Below are 20,022 nucleotides of genomic sequence, written 5' to 3'. Positions count from 1 at the left end.
TTTACTGATACTCTACTCCACCAGCATGACTTTTGAGAAACTACTTCCACAGACAGCTCAAAGATGTGTCAGAGCACAGAAGACGGTTGCTCCATGTGAGGAGGAAGAGGTAGGTCTTAAAAGAGCAGTGCGCTGAAAACTTAAACTGGGAACTAATGTAGCCCCTTGGAAACAGTGGTATGGCCAGCAGCTATGCAGAGATGTTGCAGACAACCCACATGCTCACTTAATAGTGGGTGCACCCCTGAATGCCTCCAGACTCTCGTATTTAGCAGCAGCTGATACCTCCTCCTATGCCACAGGAGAGTAGCGCTGTACCACCTCCATCCTCCGACACACACTCAAACTAGCAGATCAGCGTTCCTGGCAGGTGACAAGCAGTAGGCGGTTGGGAGCCGCACACGGCGCCTCTCTGTGTACTGAAGTAGACAGCTGAGTGATTGCTTCTGGCAAAGGCTTTGTCTTTTGTCAGCAGCAATTAGCTGCTTACCTTTGTACAGAAAGAGGGTAGTGTACTGCCGGCGCCCCCCGCCTTCCCTCCATGTTGCGCCCGGGGCACTTGCTCCCCTCCAGCTATGCCCCTGTTGTGGGTGGTGGTACATCAACACGTTCATGATGGTGCAGCAGCTGACAGGCTGAAACAGAGGCCAAATGTATTTAATCAACCCAATGAATATTTCTGCTTCAAAGGAGGGCACGGTACCTGAATGTAACGTAAATTTAACCGGACTTTCGCATTTTAATATGTTTCTCAATACTGGACTGGCAACATGCTTCAATCCCTTATTAATCTGCCCATCTTCCTCCATTATACATCATACTCTTTTTCCGGAAGTCAGTGCACACAATTACATTGCAGCCTCAATGCACCATAGCTGCCAATGTCTGCATGGACTACAGATTGTAACTCTAATGTATTTTAGAGCTACGCCTGCTTGTGGACTCCTTGCACCATAGGTGCACAATGTATATCAAATACAGATAGTCCCCGACTTACGAACAGGTTCCGTTCCGGGAGCCTGTTCGCAAGTCCGTTTTGTTCGTATGTCGGATTCTATTACTTGAATGCACATTCAAGTAATAGAATCGTTGGGTGTAAAAAAGGGTCACAAAAATAGGATCTTACCTTGATAAGGTGACACAGCTGGAGTATGTGGACTGGCTTTCTGTGGGAAATTACTGACTGGAACTGGAGGAGACGTTGGGCGATGGTGGAGCAGCAGAAATGGGAGACACTGATGCATCAACAATTGGAGAGGATGAGTCATCAGCACTCAGTGGTAATGGGACATCAACATTAGAGGGAGGGTGAGAAGATGTTGGCGTGGATGCTGTAACACCTGACGTCGATGGCACTGGTTCAGTGTCATGATGAGACTCATCGCATCTTTCCATCCTCCTAAAGAACCGGTCTAAGGATGCCTGGGTGGTAGCCGCCTTTTTCTCATCGTATATGGCCCGGTAGCAATGAAGTGCATCGTGGACAGATGCTGCAACCTTGGTGTACCGTTCCACATTTGGGTCCTGTGATTCAAAGAGTGCCAGAGAGTCTTCAATCATTTGAAATGCCTTTGCCATCATCTTTGTCTGGAAATGCTTCGGTGCTGGTTCCACTTCCAGTTCGTCCTCTTTTTCTTCCTCCTTCCTCTGGTTTTCCAGTTCCATGAGATCTTCATTTGTCAGCTCCTGGTTGTGCACAGCAAAATATTCATGGAAGTCCTGTTCCTCAAGATGAAGGTCAAGCTTCTCGCTGATGCTCACTAAGTTGTTGACTACATTTTGTTCTTCTGCCTGTAGCTTCGCTAAACTAGGGGCATCATGGACAAACATGGGGCACAGTTTCTTCCAAACCCCATTCATGGTGGCCGTGGTAATTTCACGCCATGAAGCATCAATGTTCTTTATGGCATTATAGATAGTGAAGTTCTTCCAAAATTCACGCAATGTCATCCCAGACTCACCCTCAGTTGCCTTCAGTGCCTGACGAAACGTGCGACGGAGATAGTATTTCTTGAAGGTTGCAATGGCCCCCTGGTCCATTGGCTGGAGTAGGGAGGTAGTGTTGGGTGGTAGGAAAACTACCTTCATATTTGCATGGAAGTCATCTAGGAAAGTAGGGTGGCCCGGTGCATTATCTAAAAGGAGAAGAATGTTGAAGGGAATGTTCTTATCCCGGCAGTACCGTTCCACCTCGGGGATGAAATGGTGATAAAACCAGTCTTGAAACATAGCAAGAGTGACCCAGGCTTTTCGGTTACTCTTCCACACAACAGGAAGTGAGGCCTTAGCTATATTTTTCAGGGCTCTTGGGTTTTCAGCATGATAAACTAACAATGGCTTGATCTTCATATCTCCTGCAGTATTTCCGCCAAGCAGTAGCGTCAGTCTGTCCTTTGCGGGTTTGAAGCCAGGCATAGACTTCTCTTCCTTACTGATGTAGGTTCTGTCTGGCATCTTTTTCCAATAAAGGCCTGTTTCGTCAACATTAAATATTTGCTGAGGTGAAAACGCACCTTCTTGGATAATTTCCTTAAGTGTAGCGGGGAACTCCTGGGCTGCTACCGTATCTGCACTTGCCGCCTCTCCTGTCACTTTTATGTTATGGAGGTTATTACGTGCCTTGAAGCGGTTAAACCATCCATGACTTGCAGTAAAGGTCACATCTGCTTCTTCCCCATATTTTGTCTTTACATCTTCAAAAAGACTTAAAGCCTTCTCTTGAATCAGCATTAAGCTTAGTGGCTTTCTTTTCTGATGACAATCCTCCATCCAAATGCTCAGAAGATTTTCAAGTTCTTCTATCACTTTTCCACGTTTCTTACTAATAATAGTAGAATGCATAGGCACTGAACTTCTCACATGTTCCATGATCCTATCCTTGCTCTTCAGAATGGTACCGATGGTAGAACGATTCATCTGGTATGAGCGAGCAACATCAGACATCTTCTCACCGCGCTCCACTCTTTTTATGATGTCAGCCTTTGTTTGCATCGTGATGGCCTGGTGTTTCTTAGAAATTCCAGCATCACCACTTCCTTTGCGCTTGGCACTCGACATGTTTGGAGTTCACAACACTCGTTGTAGTGAAACCACGTGGGTACAGTAAGAGAGCTACTGTTTGCGGCAGGCGCGGCTCCTGCTCGCTGCTGCCACCACTCTGCCGCCATGTGAATTAGCCTTAGGCGCTTGAGGACGACCTTGTTCGTATGTACCGAAATTCGTAACTCGAATGTTCGTAAGTCGGGGACTATCTGTACAGCCAAAGTAAATGCGGTACATCACTTCCATCACATAACTTCTCCATGGCACGTAGCACCTCTGTGAAGCTGCCCTGCCAAACAGGTACATTCTACACAGCACATCATTAACCAGTGCATATCAGTATACATATCAACTAACCACGTACGTTCAACATAGACCAATAGTTCGTCAAACGTCAGTCAAGTGTTCGCACACTCAGTCAATGTAGGCTGGTCTCACATATCTGGCAACTTTCAACATTCCAGATCCATTTTGTTGTCCCCTACTTTAGGACCAAGCCCCTGCAGGAAGGATGCCTTCCTCTCTTTGCACAGGGACTGTGTTCTTCCAGTGTCCTCAGCATCTGCCCTCTGATCACCAGGGCTACTCTAGTGTCCTCCTACTGCATTGCTTCCCCAGCTGACCTGTGCCCCCCATTGTAAGCCCCCAGTTTGGTTTTGCTGGTTCACCAAATTTCAGTAAAAAGTGTGGATCAGTTCAAATTAGTTTGAACTGAAAGTTAATAAAAACACTTAAAACAATTCTTGAACACGTGGTCATGGTGACAGTGGCAGTTGTTCAATGTATGTATCTCGGTGGTTGGCACTCTTGCCTTGGAGTGCTGGGCTCCTAGGTTCAAATCTGACCAAGGACAACATCTGCATGGAATTGGACATAGGACCCTCTTAGTGCAAGTGTAAACCACCAGAGGAGAAGAAGAAACAGAAAGAGAATGCAGATGTTGTCCTTGGTTAGCTTTGAAACAAAGACTCCAGCATTGCAAGGCAACAGTATTAACCACTAACCCACCATTTTTAGCTACATTTGACTGAAATTCGGGTTCTACAGGTTCTTTCCATTCATCTCTATTTAAGGTCCCCTGTCCACGGCCGAGTTGGAATATCGCTAGCGATATTCCGCCGCGGAGGAGGAGGGGGGATCACTGACAGGTCTCTGCGATGAGCCTATCTAATAGATAGGCTCACCGCGGAGAATCGCAGCATGCCGCCATTTAAATCCCGCGAGTGGAGAATCGCTATGATTCTCCGCTCATGGACGCCGGCGCTGCACTTTCCATAGTAGTCCTATGGAAAGCATTACAGAGCATGATCCGCGGGCGATTTATCACAAGCATATCATCGCCCGTGGACAGGCAGCCTAAAAGTTAAGTGTGAACTTTTACATTTTGTTATCTCATTTGGAACTAACAGACTTTAAGTGCCTCTTATTTTTAACGATTACTGCACATAAAACAACACTTTGTTGGCAGGCTGCAATGCATAACGGAAATAGTTTGAAGAAATGAAACTATCACACATTTTGGATAATGAGGAGTTTCTTGTAAACGAGACGTCAAAACATTCTGGAGCTTATTTACCATTCAAATTATGACAATTTTCTGGCTCAAATTCCAGCAGAACACTGTCTTAGGCCGGCTGCACACGGCAGCGAAATTCACGGCGCCCCCCAGAGACCCCAAACTTATCTGTGGATCCGGCATCCTCGCTCCCGCATGACGCTTCGGCGTGACGCGCTGCAGCGTCATGTGACACGCCGGCCATGTTCATGACACGCCCACTGTGTCATATGACACGCCCACCGCGTCACATGATGCGGCGGCGGCGGTAGGCAGGGAAGCGGTTTCACGCTATCTTCCGCTGTGCTACAGCAGAAGATAGCGTGACGGACGGCTTCCATTGACTGCAATGGAAGCCATCCGCGCATACACCCACGGCAAATAGTGCATGCCGCGGGTGAGGACGGGAGATTTCACGGTGCGGAATTCCGCGGTGGAATTCCGCACCGTGAGCCCTGAGCTATTAGGCTCAATAGAACCTATTAGCTGCGGGCAACGCAGCGGATTTCCGCCGCGAATTATGAGGCGGAAATCCATCCATGGGAAGGAGGCCTTAGGCTGCGTTCACACTAGCGTTTTTTCAAATGATACAGTTTTATTAAAAAAGGAAATCAGAAAATGGAAGGTTCAAATCCCGTCAAGGACAACATCATCTTTGGAAAGCTCCTTAAGACGTCACCCTTGGTCAGATTAGAGCCTATAACTCCAGGACTGCAAGGCTGCGGTGCTAATGACTGAGCCAGCATGCTTCAGGAGAATGGACACAATGGGAACATACAACCTCCATGCAGATGTTGTCCATAGTCAGGCATCAACCTTGAAGTCCGGTGTTATAAGGCAACAGTGCTAGCCACGGGCGTAACTATAGGGGATGCAGTTGCACCCGGGCCCAGGAGCCTTAGGGACCCATAAGGCCTCTCTTCTCCATATAGGGAGCCCAGTACTATGAATAAAGGGTTATAGTTGGGGGCCCTGTTACAGGTTTTACATTAGGGCTCAGAAGCTTCAAGTTACACCTTTGCGTTAAAGGGCTCAGAGAAGTTTTGCACCTGGGCCCATGAGCCTTTAGCTACGCCCCACTGCTAGCCAGTGAACTATCAATATTTTCCTCCTTCTCCAGAGAAGGAGGAGATGCTCTTCTTGCTATCCTCCTTCTCCTCTGAAGGAGGAAGAAGAAGGAGAAAACAAAAAAGCATGGTGGTTCAGCCCTTACTAGAGATGAGCGAGCGTACTCACTAAGGCAAACTACTAGAGCGAGTAGTGCCTTATGCGAGTACCTGCCCGCTCGTCTCAAAAGATTCGGGGGGCCGGCGGGGGAGAGCGCTGAGTTACGGGAGTGAGCAGTAGGGAGCCGGAGTGAGAGAGAGATCTCCCCCCGTTCCTCCCTGCCCTCCCCCACCTCTTCCCGCCCCCCGAATCTTTTGAGACGAGCGGGCAGGTACTACTCGCTCGAGTAGTTTGCCTTAGCGAGTACGCTCGCTCATCTCTAGTCCTTACAGATAGCACACAGAGCATTTTTTGCAGATGCAACACAAACGAGTTTTCATACACTAGTGTGCACCTAGCCTTATATTGGGGCCACATATTCAAAATGTCTCTATCAGAGCGGTTTCAGGGGGACGTATGCACAACCACCCTCACTGGTACGGAGCATAGTTGCGCATGAACAAGGATTTTTTGTTTCTTCGCTGGCAGTTCAAACTCCACGCTGTAGCGCAGAGAGTTTGAAAAAAATAGTGGGAAAATAGGTGCTGCCCTAGTTTTATCTACGTGCGGGAAAGATAGGGCAGGTTCCACCTTTTCTTGCCGATACAATTAATTGTATCGCAATGCGATGCGGGAAAAAGATTGCTTATGTGTATAACCCCACATGTATCGCACGATTTTCTCGCCTGTGTGAAGCTGACCTAAGGGCTCCTTCACACAGGCGTATGCGTTTTTGCACACGCCGAAGCGCAATGAATGTGGTTAATTTGCCCACGTAGTTGTGCATGTTGGTGTACATTTTTGCACACACAGGGCATGTCCACATAGACGTGGGACACCCATCCCCCACCCTAATTTTGAAGACTATTTCGCATAATGAGTTCCAGATGTGTCCTTTTCTCGTTTTTTTTTTTGCGCTCGATTTGCACATCCCCTTGCGTATTGCGTGCATATTTGCACACCCCTATAGACCTCAATGGGTCCCTTTGGTGCACAAATGAGCACGAAATAGAGCAGGTTCTATTTTTTCTGCACACATAAGAATTGCGCACGCTAAAGAAGGAAATCTGAATGAACCCATTAAATGGATCTATTCTCTGCGTATTGCGCACACAACTTTACGCCCGTGTAAAAGGGTCCATTATCCATTGCATGGGGACTTATCTTAAAGCCTTCTTCAGATGAGTGTGTCCAATCTTAGTCCACAAGAAACTAACTGATTGTGTCCATGTGTTACCTGTGTCTGTTTTTACTTCCATGTATCCTTTTTTGAAGTGCGCAAAAAAACGGAAGGCGGCCCAGTTTTTTCCAACACCATTTAGCAATATTCCATGTAAATCGGAGTGCACATAGACATCCTGCGTGGGCTCTCTGCTTTTTTGTACACCCACTGTCATTCAAGAAATCAGAGAGGGTACGCTGCACATTTTTCATACTGGCTACAGTCCATATGAAGTAACGCTTGTCTGCCCCATTGACTGTATTGGGTCTGTGTATCATCAGCTGCACACACGGCCAGCACGTAGACGAGGATTATGCCATGTGAATACGCCCTCATTACAGCTGTACAGTACTACACTTTAGAGGGCTGGCCTTCTTCTCTGAATGCAGCAGGTGGCGCTATTGACTAAGCTAATGCTTATTTCCAGGCAGCGCTCTACATCGGCTCAGTGATATGCCGCGGTATATGGGTATACATTATTTTTTACCATGAAAGACTAAGACAGTCGCCTATGTTTTTTGTCGCACACAATTGTATGTTTTTATCTTGGAAGAATAAACCAGTGTCGCAACTACATTGGGGCTTCTTCACGCGGCCGTGTTTACGCAGGTATTTGCGCGGACAATCATGCACGCTAAACACAGAGAATAGAACCCATTCATTTCAATGGATTTGCTCTCATAAGCGCATTTTGCACTTGCATTTCACGCTCTTGGAAAAAAGTAAGATCTGACCTATTTTCCTGCATTTTACGCAGCAAAAGTCCCATAGAAGTCTATGGGGGGGGGGGGTGAAAATATGCAAAGGGAAGGGACAGAACACCGCGCAAAACACAGGGAAAAGGACACACTTGGAGAATTAAATAGCCATTAAAACCCACAGAAATGGTGTGTCTAGCCATTAGGCCTCGTTCACACGGGTGACATGGCATCGCCACAAGAGAATCGCAGCGATATCACATCACTGGTCCATGCGATATCACTGCATCTTCTCACAGCAATACCGCGATTTGGAGCACCATATGCGAGGATTTTCAGGGGGATGGAGGGGGCTTGAAATATAAGTTCTTCCCCGAAAATCAGCCATAGATGAAGAATTTTTTTTTTTTTTTAAAGTATACTTCACCTCTCCCGCGCTGTCTGGGACTCCGCCACATCTTTTCCTCAGGTCCCGGCACTGATCTTCTTCATCTCTTTTGGACAGGGATTGAAAAATCCTCGCCTCCTAGAAGCGCTGACTGTGATTGGTTGATGCTTAGCCAATCACAGCCAGCACTCGATTAATGGCTGTGATTGGTTCAATCGCCGCCCACTGTTCAAGCTTTTCTAGATCTTCTTGAATACTCTCTCTTCCCTAGTGTTAGCTCTCACTCTTAGTTTTGTGTTGTCGGTAAATGTCATCAGTCTCCCATCAATTCCCTCCTCCAGATCATTTATAAAAATGTTGAACAACACTGGGCCTAGGACTGAGCCTTGTGGTACCCCACTTGATGCATTCCTCCACTTGGGTGTGCAGCCATTTATGACCACTCTTTGAGTACGATCACTCAGCCAGTTGTGAATCCACCTGACAGTTGCCTTGTCAATCCCAGATTTGGTCATCTTTTCAATAAGTATGGCATGAGATACTTTGTCAAATGCTTTACTAAAGTCAAGATATACTATATCCACCGCATTTCCCTGATCAACCTAGACGATGATTCTGTCGTAGAAGCAAATTAGATTCTTCTGGCATGACTTGTTTGTTACAAACCCATGCTGGCTCTGGTTAATTACTCCAAGTATTTGCATACATGCTGTTTAATGATTTGTTCAAAGATCTTTCCCGGTAGAGAAGTCAGGCTCACAGGTCTGTAGTTTCCTGGATCACTGCAGTGATACGCCCGTGAGAATGGATGAAAAAACACAAATTAATCTCGGCTACTCCTCATTGATGCAATTTGTAAAAATGCATCGCCCATGTGAAGTCAATGGGGATGCGTAAATAAACACAAAATACACTAGAAGATGCGTGAAACACTGCGCAATTACACATGGAAAAGAACACATTAGACTAATTATGGCTGGAGGCATCGGTGCTTTTTTTTTTGTATGTACAATTGCACACAACTTGCTCACGCAAAAAGTAAAAAAAAAAAGTAAAATACAGCGATGCGCGCAAAAAAACAACAATCATTCCACGAAGATGTTGCGCTCATTTATTCGCAAATACATATACCCTCCTGTGAATCCAGCCTTAGACCAGGCCTCCATGCTTTTACGGCAGCCTAGCCTAAGGTCCCTTAAAGACCGCCACAACAACATGTATATGTCTGGTCCATAAAGTGTTAACGCACGCCAGTCTACGCTGCTGTATACCACACCAAAGGATGTAATCTGAGAGGCGCATTCTGACGGCGGCACGTATCAACAGTTTTTTTGTATGCCCTACAAATAAAAGTCAAATGTTATCACAAGTTGCTGGAATCTCATTTTGCTTCTGTACGGCAAAGGGAGGTTTTGTGTCTCTTGAAGAAACATGTATCCCTTCTGTCGGAGGAACAAAAAGGAGAAGCTGATGGAATGTGAGTTTTGCGGAGCCCTCTGTTCCTGAGCGGCTGCATGGCCTGTGGCGATGTATAACATTGCTCCACTTGTTTAGATTCCATATAATAAAAATTGCTTGCCTCCTCTGCTAACATTTTATCATCCTGCCATCCGCAGCGCACACTGAAGTCTTCATAGGACCAGAATGACAATTTCTCATAAGGAAGAAACCCCATCTGTCTGTACACAAGATCGGGATGAGAATGCGGGCAGCAGTCTAAAAGGCAAAGCTGCAGTTCTACTTGTTCCCACATCCCTCCGACATGGGGCACATGATTTGGGTTGTAATGGGATGCAGAGGACTCACCCACATGATGCGGGTTTGGATGCTCAAAACAATGAAGCGTTTAACCCTTTCCAATTCAATTTTGGATTCAGGGTTTCCTGAAAGGCTTTCTCTTTTTGCTGTTCTACAACGGTGCCATCTGATGGCTAAGGCCAGTGTGTGTGCGCCAGAGAGGCTCTGACAGTGGAGTGGCTGGCAATAGACGGTAAGAATACCCTGTCGTCTGTCATTGGAGCTGTACAAGCTTCAATCAGAATGTAGGAAGACGTCAGACAGCGGATTGGAAAGGGTTAACAGTCCAACCTTTTTGTGGCAAGTGTGACGAGATGCGGACTGCGTGATCAGTTTGAGCTGATCTCGGAGATCTCGTGGTCCATGGCATAGCCGCAATAATCAAGCGTCCGATGGACGGATCTCAGCAGTTTCAAGCATAGCCTCAGATTGCAGGACTCCAATGGCATCTCTGAGCAGCATTACTAACCTCACAGCAGCAATCCTCTGTCGTTTTTTCTTTCATTCCCTAAACGCACTACGACATAATATAAAATAAACTGCACATAAAGAAAGGTGATATATAGCGCAACTATCCTGCACCCCCTTACATGTATACAGAACTCTAGTGGCAGTACTCTTATTACCCACAAAGGAAATTATTAGCATGGGCATAGCTAAATTTCATAGGGCTCCATGTCTTAGGGTATGGTGGAAATGCTGCAGGTTTTCTGCAACGGACAAAGTCAAAATCCGCACCATCGGTGTGGAATTTGTTTTCTACTCTCTTGCGCAGTTGCAGGAAAAAAGCCCCATAGAAGTCAATGCGTGCAATTCACGGGAAGATGCATGAAACAACTGCGCAGGAAAAGGAACACATCTGGAACTTATTAGACTAAATAGCCATTTCAATTGGTGTGATTTTTTTTTCCTGTGTGCAAATGAACATGCCCTTGGGCGCAGAAAAAGGACAGTAAAATACGCCAAAGCACACGCGAAAAAACATTGTTTGTTCTGCAAAAATGCTATGCTCATGCATGCGCAAATATGCATACTCCCGTGTGACAGAAGCCTAAAGCTGTCTTCACACACAGCAGAAATGCCATGGAATTTCCACTGGCGAAATCCCAGCGTTTACAGCAGAAGGCGTGTGAGGGGGATTTCTAAAATATTCACATTCTGCAGGAAATTTGCGAAACGAAAAAACAACGATTTTAAAGAACTCCGAGGTCTCTAAATCCGATGCAATTTAAATGACAATGTGCAAATCCTAACCCTTTCCAATCCAATTTGTATCCTGGTTTTCCTAGGGCGCTTACTCTTTATCTACTGGTATCCAATGGCGCTATCTGCTGGCTAAAGCCAGTACTGCATGAGGTGACACGTTGGACAGGCTCCAACAGCAGAGAGTCTGGCAATATACAGTAAGAGAACCCCGACGGACGTCTTCCAACATCAGAGCTGTACAGCCTTAAATCATAATGTCTTCAGAGGTCAGACAGTGGATTGGAAAGGGTTAAGGGGGTTTTCCAGGGAAATACTATTGATGACCCATCATCAGCATAGGTCATTAATAGTTGATCATCCGGGGTCCGCTACTCAGGACCCCAACCGATCAGCTAAGCGTCACTGACAATATGCCCTTGCTTAGCTCATCAATCGGGATCCTGAGCGACAGACCCCGGCTGATCAACTATTGATAACCTATCCTGATGACGGGACATCAAAAGTATTTCCATGGAAAACCGCTTTAAGCTGTCTGGAACACAGTGGTGGCGCAAGTCGGCAAGAAAAGGTACTAGAGTCCAGTTTGATGACTTGGATGGGAATTTCGAATAATAGCAATAAGTGGAGATTTCCCCCCGTCTCTGGAATACCACTTTAAATCTTGCAGCAAATCTGCTGCAAAATCGTGGCGAAATCTGCACCGTTTAGCTGCGAAGTCTTCCATTGCGGAACGCCTGCAGTGATTACGATGTGAGGCCGCCTAATCCTCACAGTCAGTGGGAACTAAACTCCTCCAGGTCATTACTATATAGCAATGGCTTCTGTGAGGGTCTTCTGTAAATGTCTCTACATGCAGAATTTACCAATGAGGGCATAACTGGCCGGTGTAAATAGGCTTTTAGCAAGAAACTTTTTTAAAAATTTTGTACCACCGATGCAGAACACCATTTTTATGTGCCGCATCAGCTAAATGATCCTTGTTTCTATGGCAACGCTAAAGATAGTTATAATAGACATAATACATCAACTCAGGGACCTCCTAGTAGGATGAATGTCAATTTAAACATTTATGAGATCAGTGTTGAGTTTGATATAAGACATTTCTTTGCTTCTACATGTAGATACATATATGACGTGCCAAAAGTCATGGGATAGCAGTTAATTGATGATGAAGTGGCGGTACCTGAAGGGACAGCTTGAGAATGCCAACATCTATATGAGATATGTTACCTAGTGAGGCTGAACACTGGCCAGCGTGCTTATGGCAAGACGATGTGGATTATCGGAGTTTGAATGAGGCGTGACAGTGTGTGACAAGCGGATGAGACTTTCTAGTTGTGCGGGCATTTAACATTCCTCGATCCACCCACAATGGACAGCGCGGTGGCCACCTAAGGATTCTTAATGATCACGACCAGCGGCGACTGGCTAGAATTGTCCGTGTGAACACACAAACGACTCCGGCACAAACCAAATCCGTGGTTCGGCTTGCTGCCGCTGTGCCAGCATGACTATCGACCAGGAGTTCCGTCCCCGCCACCTCTGCTGGTGAATTTCGGTGAAGCCTCTTAGAAGCTGTGGGAGGTTCTGCCTTCAGTGATGACAGTCCTGATGTGGCTAGCGCTCCAGTACTGGGAAGACATGGCCCACAGTAGGAACAATATAGGGCCACGTTGGCCCACTATCATAGCCCAGGGCGTTTGGGCGTCACAAGCGCCTGGTATATAATGACTGGAGAAGCGTCCCAGTTCTAGTCCCTTGTGGCGAAGGCAGACAGACATAGCAGAACGTGGCAGCGGCTATTTCAGGGACAACAAGGTGGCACTGACCCTGTGCTATGGGCGTAGCAGTGAAGAAGGTGGTAGGTGTTATTTGGCGCGGCGGTGACAGACAGAGGTGGAGTCATTAAAAATAAACTTTTATTAAACTGAAACTTTCTGGGTGGCTCTCCGCTCCACAAGAGGGTAGTAATACATAAGGCACATCAAATGCAACTGCACTAAGGCTGGTCTCACACAACTGGATTTGAATTGCGGAATCCGTGATCGTCACCCATGCGGATGATCTGCGGTATTCTGCATTCATTCAAAAAAATAAGAACATTTGCCTGTCCGCTAATATGCCCAATCAGAGATTACGATTTCTGCTCAGAGAAATTAAATTGCAGCATTTTCTATTTTCTTGCGGATTTCGCACAGACAGCTTTCATTGAAGACAATGGAAGCCGTCCAACCCGCAGCCCATCAGCAACTAACATTGGGGATAGGTCGTGGGTACTCGTGTGATCGCCTAGCGATGGCGTCTTTGTTAACATCATGACACGGGATACAACGCCACATCTGGGACCTATAGGACTGGCAACGTTTAGCGTGGTCCGATGAGTCATGGTACCAATTGTTTCTTGCGTGGTGCAGACCCCATAAAAGCCATGGACCCCAGTAGCCAACAAGGCACAGTGCAGGCTACTGGTAGAAAATGTAAAAAATGGACACAAACGTATAGCTATCCACTTAATTCTAGGTGCACACTTGCGTTAAAACAAAACTGTCAGTGTTGCATCTGTAAAAACCCCATCCCATGTGCCATCTGTACGCAGCCCTCGTCTGCAGTTTTCTTTTTACCTCCGTATGCCATCCGTTTTTCATGTCCGAAAGAAAAACTAGACTGACAACCCTGACTGGTGGTGGACTGACACCAGGGCTGACATGCCGCCGTTTTTTTCATTTATTTTGTTTTCATTTTGGATCTAGCTTGCGCCGTTAGCTATTTAGCTGTACTAGAAGTTATTATCCAATTTGGGTTATATCTAGTTTCTGGCTGAGCTTTATTTCAGTGACCAGCTGGCATCATACTTACTCCAGATATCTTAGTGGAGGGTTCAGTTTGGATCACATGCGTTAGAATATAACGGCATGACTGAGATTAGGACTTCTTATTCTATCATACTAGTCCTTATCAACGAGGGGGATTGATTGCCTATCCTCTATTCCTTTCAGCGTTTAGCTGCACGAAATTGCGGTCTGTTTTAGGATCTACCAACTGATATATATATATATATATATATATATATATATATATATATTGTGAGGGATTAGCGTTTAGGATCGGTAGCAACCTGGGCATAAGCAGTCAGAGACAGTGACACTTGCGATAAAGTCTTTAGTCCAGGCTTCGCCTGGGTTTATTTCAGTGCAAACAAAACAAAATACAGGCCTTAACACCAGGCACACATAAAGTAAATCCTGCTCGTCCGAGCACTTACTAAACATGTAGCGTCCCTGTCTACCTACTGGTAACCAAATGGCTCCTGCACACAGCCAGCCAGGACTCTCAGACCTGCAAAGGTCTCAGCTCTCCTCTAGGCCCTGTAGGCCCAGGCTTTATAAGGCCTGGTACCAGCCTCACCTGGTACGTGGGAGTGACCATCCCACCCTTCACTTTGGTACTCCAGGAAAAGCCGGCCCGGATTATGCGGCTTGGAGCCACTTACTTACTACAACGTGTTAGTAGCTTAATGCTACTAACACTATACTGCCGGCTTCCTCCACCGAGCCCAGGCTGCTCTGTGGCACGTATCTGCCCAAGCGCTCCCCAAAGCAGCATAGGAGAGCATCCTAGGTGACACATACCTGCCCTCCAGCACCTTGCCGGTCACCGTCTCACAATATATATATATATCTATCTTTAACCATTGTCCAGTTCATCTGGACTTATATCTTTTGGATTGCTATTATCCTCTTACTCAGATATGCAACTTTTTTAGCCACTATCATTACTTTCATTACGACTGGAACCATCCAATTTTTCTTGCCCCTGAGGAACCCTTTAATGGGGGAAACGCGTAGGGATAAACTTACCGTCCAGGTCTCTTTGTAGTAGTCACCCAGCTATCGGGTAGATACCTGCGCTGTAATCACTGTAAACAACCAAGATATCTGTTACGTTCTGGACTGATTGAACTAGTTGGTTGAGCGCCCACCGTTGGAACTTAACCAAATCAGTCGTTATCTTAGTGCTTTAGTGGCTCTAAACGGATTCTTTTCAACAATCCTTTCTCTTTTTGTAAATACATGTATATGTTTGTCCTTCTATACCTTTTTAATTAATTAGAATAAAAGTTATATTTTAGGATTCTTTAAGGTCCAACCAAGTAACTTTCTTTTTTTCAGGCTTTAAGAAAACAAAAAATTGGAAGGCACACGGACGGCATGTGGGCAGCATCTGAGTGCGGTCCGTTTTTTTCTCTATGCCCATAGACTTGAAAGGGCGAGTCTCATCCATAAGTCAGACCAAAATAGTACATGCTATGAGGTATTTTCCACAATCTGTGTGTATGTGAAAAAACTGCTGCACGTTGCCACATTAAACAAAATGTTTTTTAAAGCGTTTTTTTCATCCGTGTGTAATCCGTCTGATAAAGAACTACATATGTACAGCGTACGCAGCCATGTTATTCAATGTGACGACACACACTAGCGAGTTTTTTCACTCAGGCACGGAATGCGAGAATAAACTCATCAACTGCACTATTCTGACCCATTTTATGGATGAGACTCACCCATTCCAGTTAATGGGGATAGAGAAAAAAACGGACAACGCACGGATGCCCTCTGCGGGCTGTCTGCTTTTTTTTTTTAAAGACGCAGAAAAAAAAGAATTCGGCTTGTTTTAGTTTTTTTTGTGAATGTGAAAAACAGCATACAAACTAAAAAAAATGGACACGGAGGTCACACAGAGCTGCACTCGGATCGAAAAATGAGTTTTTTTAACAGACATAGCACAGACTTTTCTTTTTTTAAAGCAAGTGATCACCTAGCCCCACATGGACGAAAAAAATAGCGCTATATGGCGCTGTCTTCAGCTGCTGAAAGGAGACAAAAATGGCAGATGCAGCAGCGCTCTGAAGTGAGATTGCAGGTACTCTTTAAGGTATGACTAGCAATTATTAGGAAATTGTAGTACCAGTGTTTCTGGTACTACATCCATCCTGACCCCACACATTACACACACAGCTCTACTACATCCATCTTGATTCCCACACATTACACACACAGCTCTACTACATATATCTTGACACCACACATTATACACACAGCCCATTACACACACAGCTCTACTAGATCCATCTTGATTCCCACACATTACACACAGTTCCACTGGATCCATCTTGATTCCCACACATTACACACAGTTCCACTGGATCCATATTGATTCCCACACATTACACACGCAGCTCTACTACATATATCTTGACCCCACACATTATACATATAGCACATTACACACACAGCTCTACTAGATAAATCTTGATTCCCACACATTACACACACAGCTCTACTACATATATCTTGACACCACACATTATACACACAGCCCATTACACACACAGCTCTACTAGATCCATCTTGATTCCCACACATTACACACAGTTCCACTGGATCCATCTTGATTCCCACACATTACACACAGTTCCACTGGATCCATCTTGATTCCCACACATTACACACGCAGCTCTACTACATATATCTTGACCCCACACATTATACATATAGCACATTACACACACAGCTCTACTAGATAAATCTTGATTCCCACACACACACAGCTCTCCTACATGCATGCTGACCCCACACATTACACACACAGCTCTACTACATACATCCTGACCCCACACATTACACACACAGCTCTACTACATACACCCTGACCCCACACATTACACACACAGCACATTACACACACAGCTCTACTACGTCCATCTTGATTTCCACACATCACACACACACAGCTCAGCTATATTGTACATCCATTTACATCCATCCTGACCCCACACATAACACACACAGCACATGACACACACAACTCTGCTACATCCTGATTCACACACACACACACAGCTTTGCTATTCCACACATCACCAGACTCCTGGATACAGTGATCACCCCTGTTCATGTGATTTCTGGCTCCACCCACACCGGTGATCACATGACAGTAACATCATCACAGGTCCTAGTGGCTGCTGTCGGCTTAGCCAGTATACTGTACTTTCTACCAAACTGCACAATGGCTCCTCCCACAGCAGTGACATGTCCTTCAGCCCACCGGATCTCTGTGGTGGAGGTAGGTCAGTGTGTTCTATTAGGACTGCTGAGCTGTGTCTGACATAATAGCAGTTTTGCTGTATTCTCATTTTGTTATTTTTGTCCTCCCCTTTCCAAGAGCCCTAACTGAGTTGTTCTTCTGTTGGTCAGGCTCTGTGTTTTATATATGTTGTAGGACCTGCGATGATATCACCAGGTGGGGGAGCAATGATGTTACCAGGGGCGGAGCCTAAGAACCACTCACATACTTACTGACAAGTTCTCGTTAGTAGTTTGATTACATGGGGCAGCAATGCTGTGGAATAGCCATAGCTGATTTCAGAAGATATAGCGCTCCCCTCCGAAGTTTTTGGCTGTCAGTGCTTCCTTCACCTGGTACCTGGCGGTCTGTACTGAGCGCAGCGCCGCTGGTCAGGTGATGCAGAAGTGACCAATGGTACGGATTTTGACTGTTTTGGATGCAGAAATGCTTCAGGATTTGCTGCTGAATTTCCGCAGCATCTCCACCCCATTTAGACAAGCCCTTAGGGTCCCTTCACACTTGCAATAAAATTCTGTGATTTTTGTGCAGTGCGAGAAAATGCAAAATTATGAAACCTGCGCTTTTCAATGATTTCATTCCCATTTGCAATATTTTCTGTCCTGCGATGTTGCCAGATTTGAAAATCGCGGCCAGACCTATCTTTCTGTATTATGCTTTTTTATCGCCCATGTTTCCCCACGGAGCCTCAGTTTTATCGCAATGCACAAAGTTGTGATTTTCATGCGATGTGATGCGTTTTTTACATTAAAAACTCCTATTATCAATAAAATTGCAAGCGGTAGCGATGGACTATTTTTTCAGGAAAAAGCACTGCCAACGCTCAAACTTCACATGAGCACACATGTAATTGTGCCGCGATTTTCTCGCAATCGCCGGTGTGAAGAAACCCTTAACAGGGTTTTTTTTTTTAGACCATTTTGTCCTTCCTGGTTGCTGCTTATCAGGACATGTGACTGCTGCAGCCAATCACTGGCTTTAGAAGGTCCCTGCTGTGCCCAGTGATTGGCTGTAACAGTCACATGACATGGTCAGCAGTAACCAGGCAGGACAAAGTGGCTGTGAGGCAATTTTAAGTCGTGGGGAAAACCCTTCAAAAGGGCAATGAAATCCTAATACGAACAACCTCGAAAGGACAGTAGAAATGTTCTTTTGTCTTAGCAGTGTACACACCTTACACAATAGTATATCCACCCCATAAGGGACTAACACATAGTACAACCTGTTCTGAGAGAGCTGTCATTCTCCAAAGCTGCCGCTAGGTGTCGCCTCCTAAATGCTTTCGCAATCCCTTATCGATGAGCTCGGTCTTCCTGTGTCTCCCAGTTGTTGCACGCGCTCGCAGCCTGTGGTCCCGCCCCCTCCCGCGGATAGGCGGGCGGCTGCTCCTGTCTATCTCCCAGGGATGCCGCTGATGCCGCTCGGCACAGTGGAGTCTCCGCCGTCGCTCCGGTCGGGCAGCGCTCTCCACCGTGTCACCCCGTGGCCGCCTGCGGCGCTGTAACTGCAGCAGCATGGATCTATCTCCCGGCGGGGACTCGTTATCCAGCGGACATGACTTGTTCCAGAGCTTCCAGGACTGCGAGGAGCTGGACTCTCCGTGCACCGGAGCGGCGGGAGGGGGGATGCTGGAGCGGATCCTCATGGAGTCGGTGTGTCAGCAGCAGGGCTGGCTGCGGGTCTATGGTAAGAGCGGGGACTACAAGCCCCAGCATGCTCGTAGTGCTCGTGCATCATGGGGGGGTGCTTGTGCTGCTGGTGCCAGGGGGGGCGAGCTGGTGCATTCTCCGGTCATTCTTGCAATTCTATTGGTCTGCCCACATTAAGGTGCCAGTCATGTTTGGGTGCCATGCAAAGTGCTGGCAGCCATAGAGATGCTGAGCAAGATGTGCCAGGACTTGGTGCCCCTGAATGTGGTGCCAGGACTTGGTGCCCCTGAATGTGGTGCCAGGACTTGGTGCCCCTGAATGTGGTGCCAGGACTTGGTGCCCCTGAATGTGGTGCCAGGACTTGGTGGCCCACGGTGTGGTGCCCCACAATGTGGTGCCAGGTGTTGGTGCCCCACAGTGTGGTGCCAGGTGTTGGTGCCCCACAGTGTGGTGCCAGGTGTTGGTGCCAGGTCTTGGTTCCTCATAATGTGATGCCAAGAGCCAGGATTTGGTGCCCCATAAAGGATTAATAGACAGGTCACCTGTAATCATAAGGGTTGTGCCAATGCTAGCAGGTATGCCCCCCATCTACTGTCAGGTTGAGGTGTGACCCCCAAGAATGGGGTCCTGTCTACCCATGCATGAATGGAGCAGCGGCGGAGCGTGCACACTGCCACTCTATTCATCCATAGGAGTGCCCGAGATGGCGTGCGCCAATGTTGATTGCAGTGAGAACATTACCCGTTATTTTGCACTTTTGCGGTTGGATCATTTTGGGGGATGTTTGCTTGTCTTGTAAATGCCAATTACATGTGGGATCAGTGTAAAGGGGCATAATGTTGGCATCCGTAGAGCAAGGTGTACAAGGGATGGCGCCTCATTGGGGTCAGTAGAAAGCTATAGGGGTAATGCCAATGTTAGTGCCCATCCAAGTGTGTGATAGGTGGTGGTCTGATTGTTGGGATTCCCTCTGATCATGAGAACAGGGGGGCTGTGTACCCCTGAATGAATGGCACAGCTGTCAAGCATGCATGATTGCCACTCTATTTATCTCAATAGGAGTGCCGGAGGTGGCACAGTACCAGTGCCAGTGTTGAAGTCTATGAGAAAATAGCCCG

The 20,022-nt window shown here is 46.5% G+C and overlaps 2 protein-coding genes across 3 annotated transcripts in view; one reads left to right on the top strand and one right to left on the bottom strand.

The window, feature by feature from the left end:
* Nucleotides 1–1,066: 1,066 nt before the first annotated feature.
* On the bottom strand, nt 1,067–2,972 carry LOC136620025 (tigger transposable element-derived protein 1-like). Its single transcript, XM_066594753.1, has one exon. The coding sequence runs from the start codon at nt 2,941–2,943 to the stop codon at nt 1,177–1,179; it is 1,767 nt and encodes a 588-aa protein (XP_066450850.1). The 5' UTR covers nt 2,944–2,972; the 3' UTR covers nt 1,067–1,176.
* A 15,675-nt stretch (nt 2,973–18,647) lies between these two features.
* RASAL2 (RAS protein activator like 2) overlaps nt 18,648–20,022 on the top strand; it is a 310,978-nt gene continuing 309,603 nt past the window's right edge. For both annotated transcript variants that reach the window (XM_066597470.1, XM_066597468.1), the window contains exon 1: nt 18,648–18,941. In XM_066597470.1, coding sequence (XP_066453567.1) covers nt 18,770–18,941 — 172 coding nt within the window. In that variant the 5' untranslated portion in view covers nt 18,648–18,769. The remainder of the gene's footprint in view (nt 18,942–20,022) is intronic.

Source organism: Eleutherodactylus coqui, chromosome 3, assembly GCF_035609145.1.
Source record: "Eleutherodactylus coqui strain aEleCoq1 chromosome 3, aEleCoq1.hap1, whole genome shotgun sequence".
NCBI lineage: Eukaryota > Metazoa > Chordata > Amphibia > Anura > Eleutherodactylidae > Eleutherodactylus > Eleutherodactylus coqui.
Note: the sequence above shows the minus strand (reverse complement) of the source record. Positions and strands in the feature narration are given on the sequence as shown.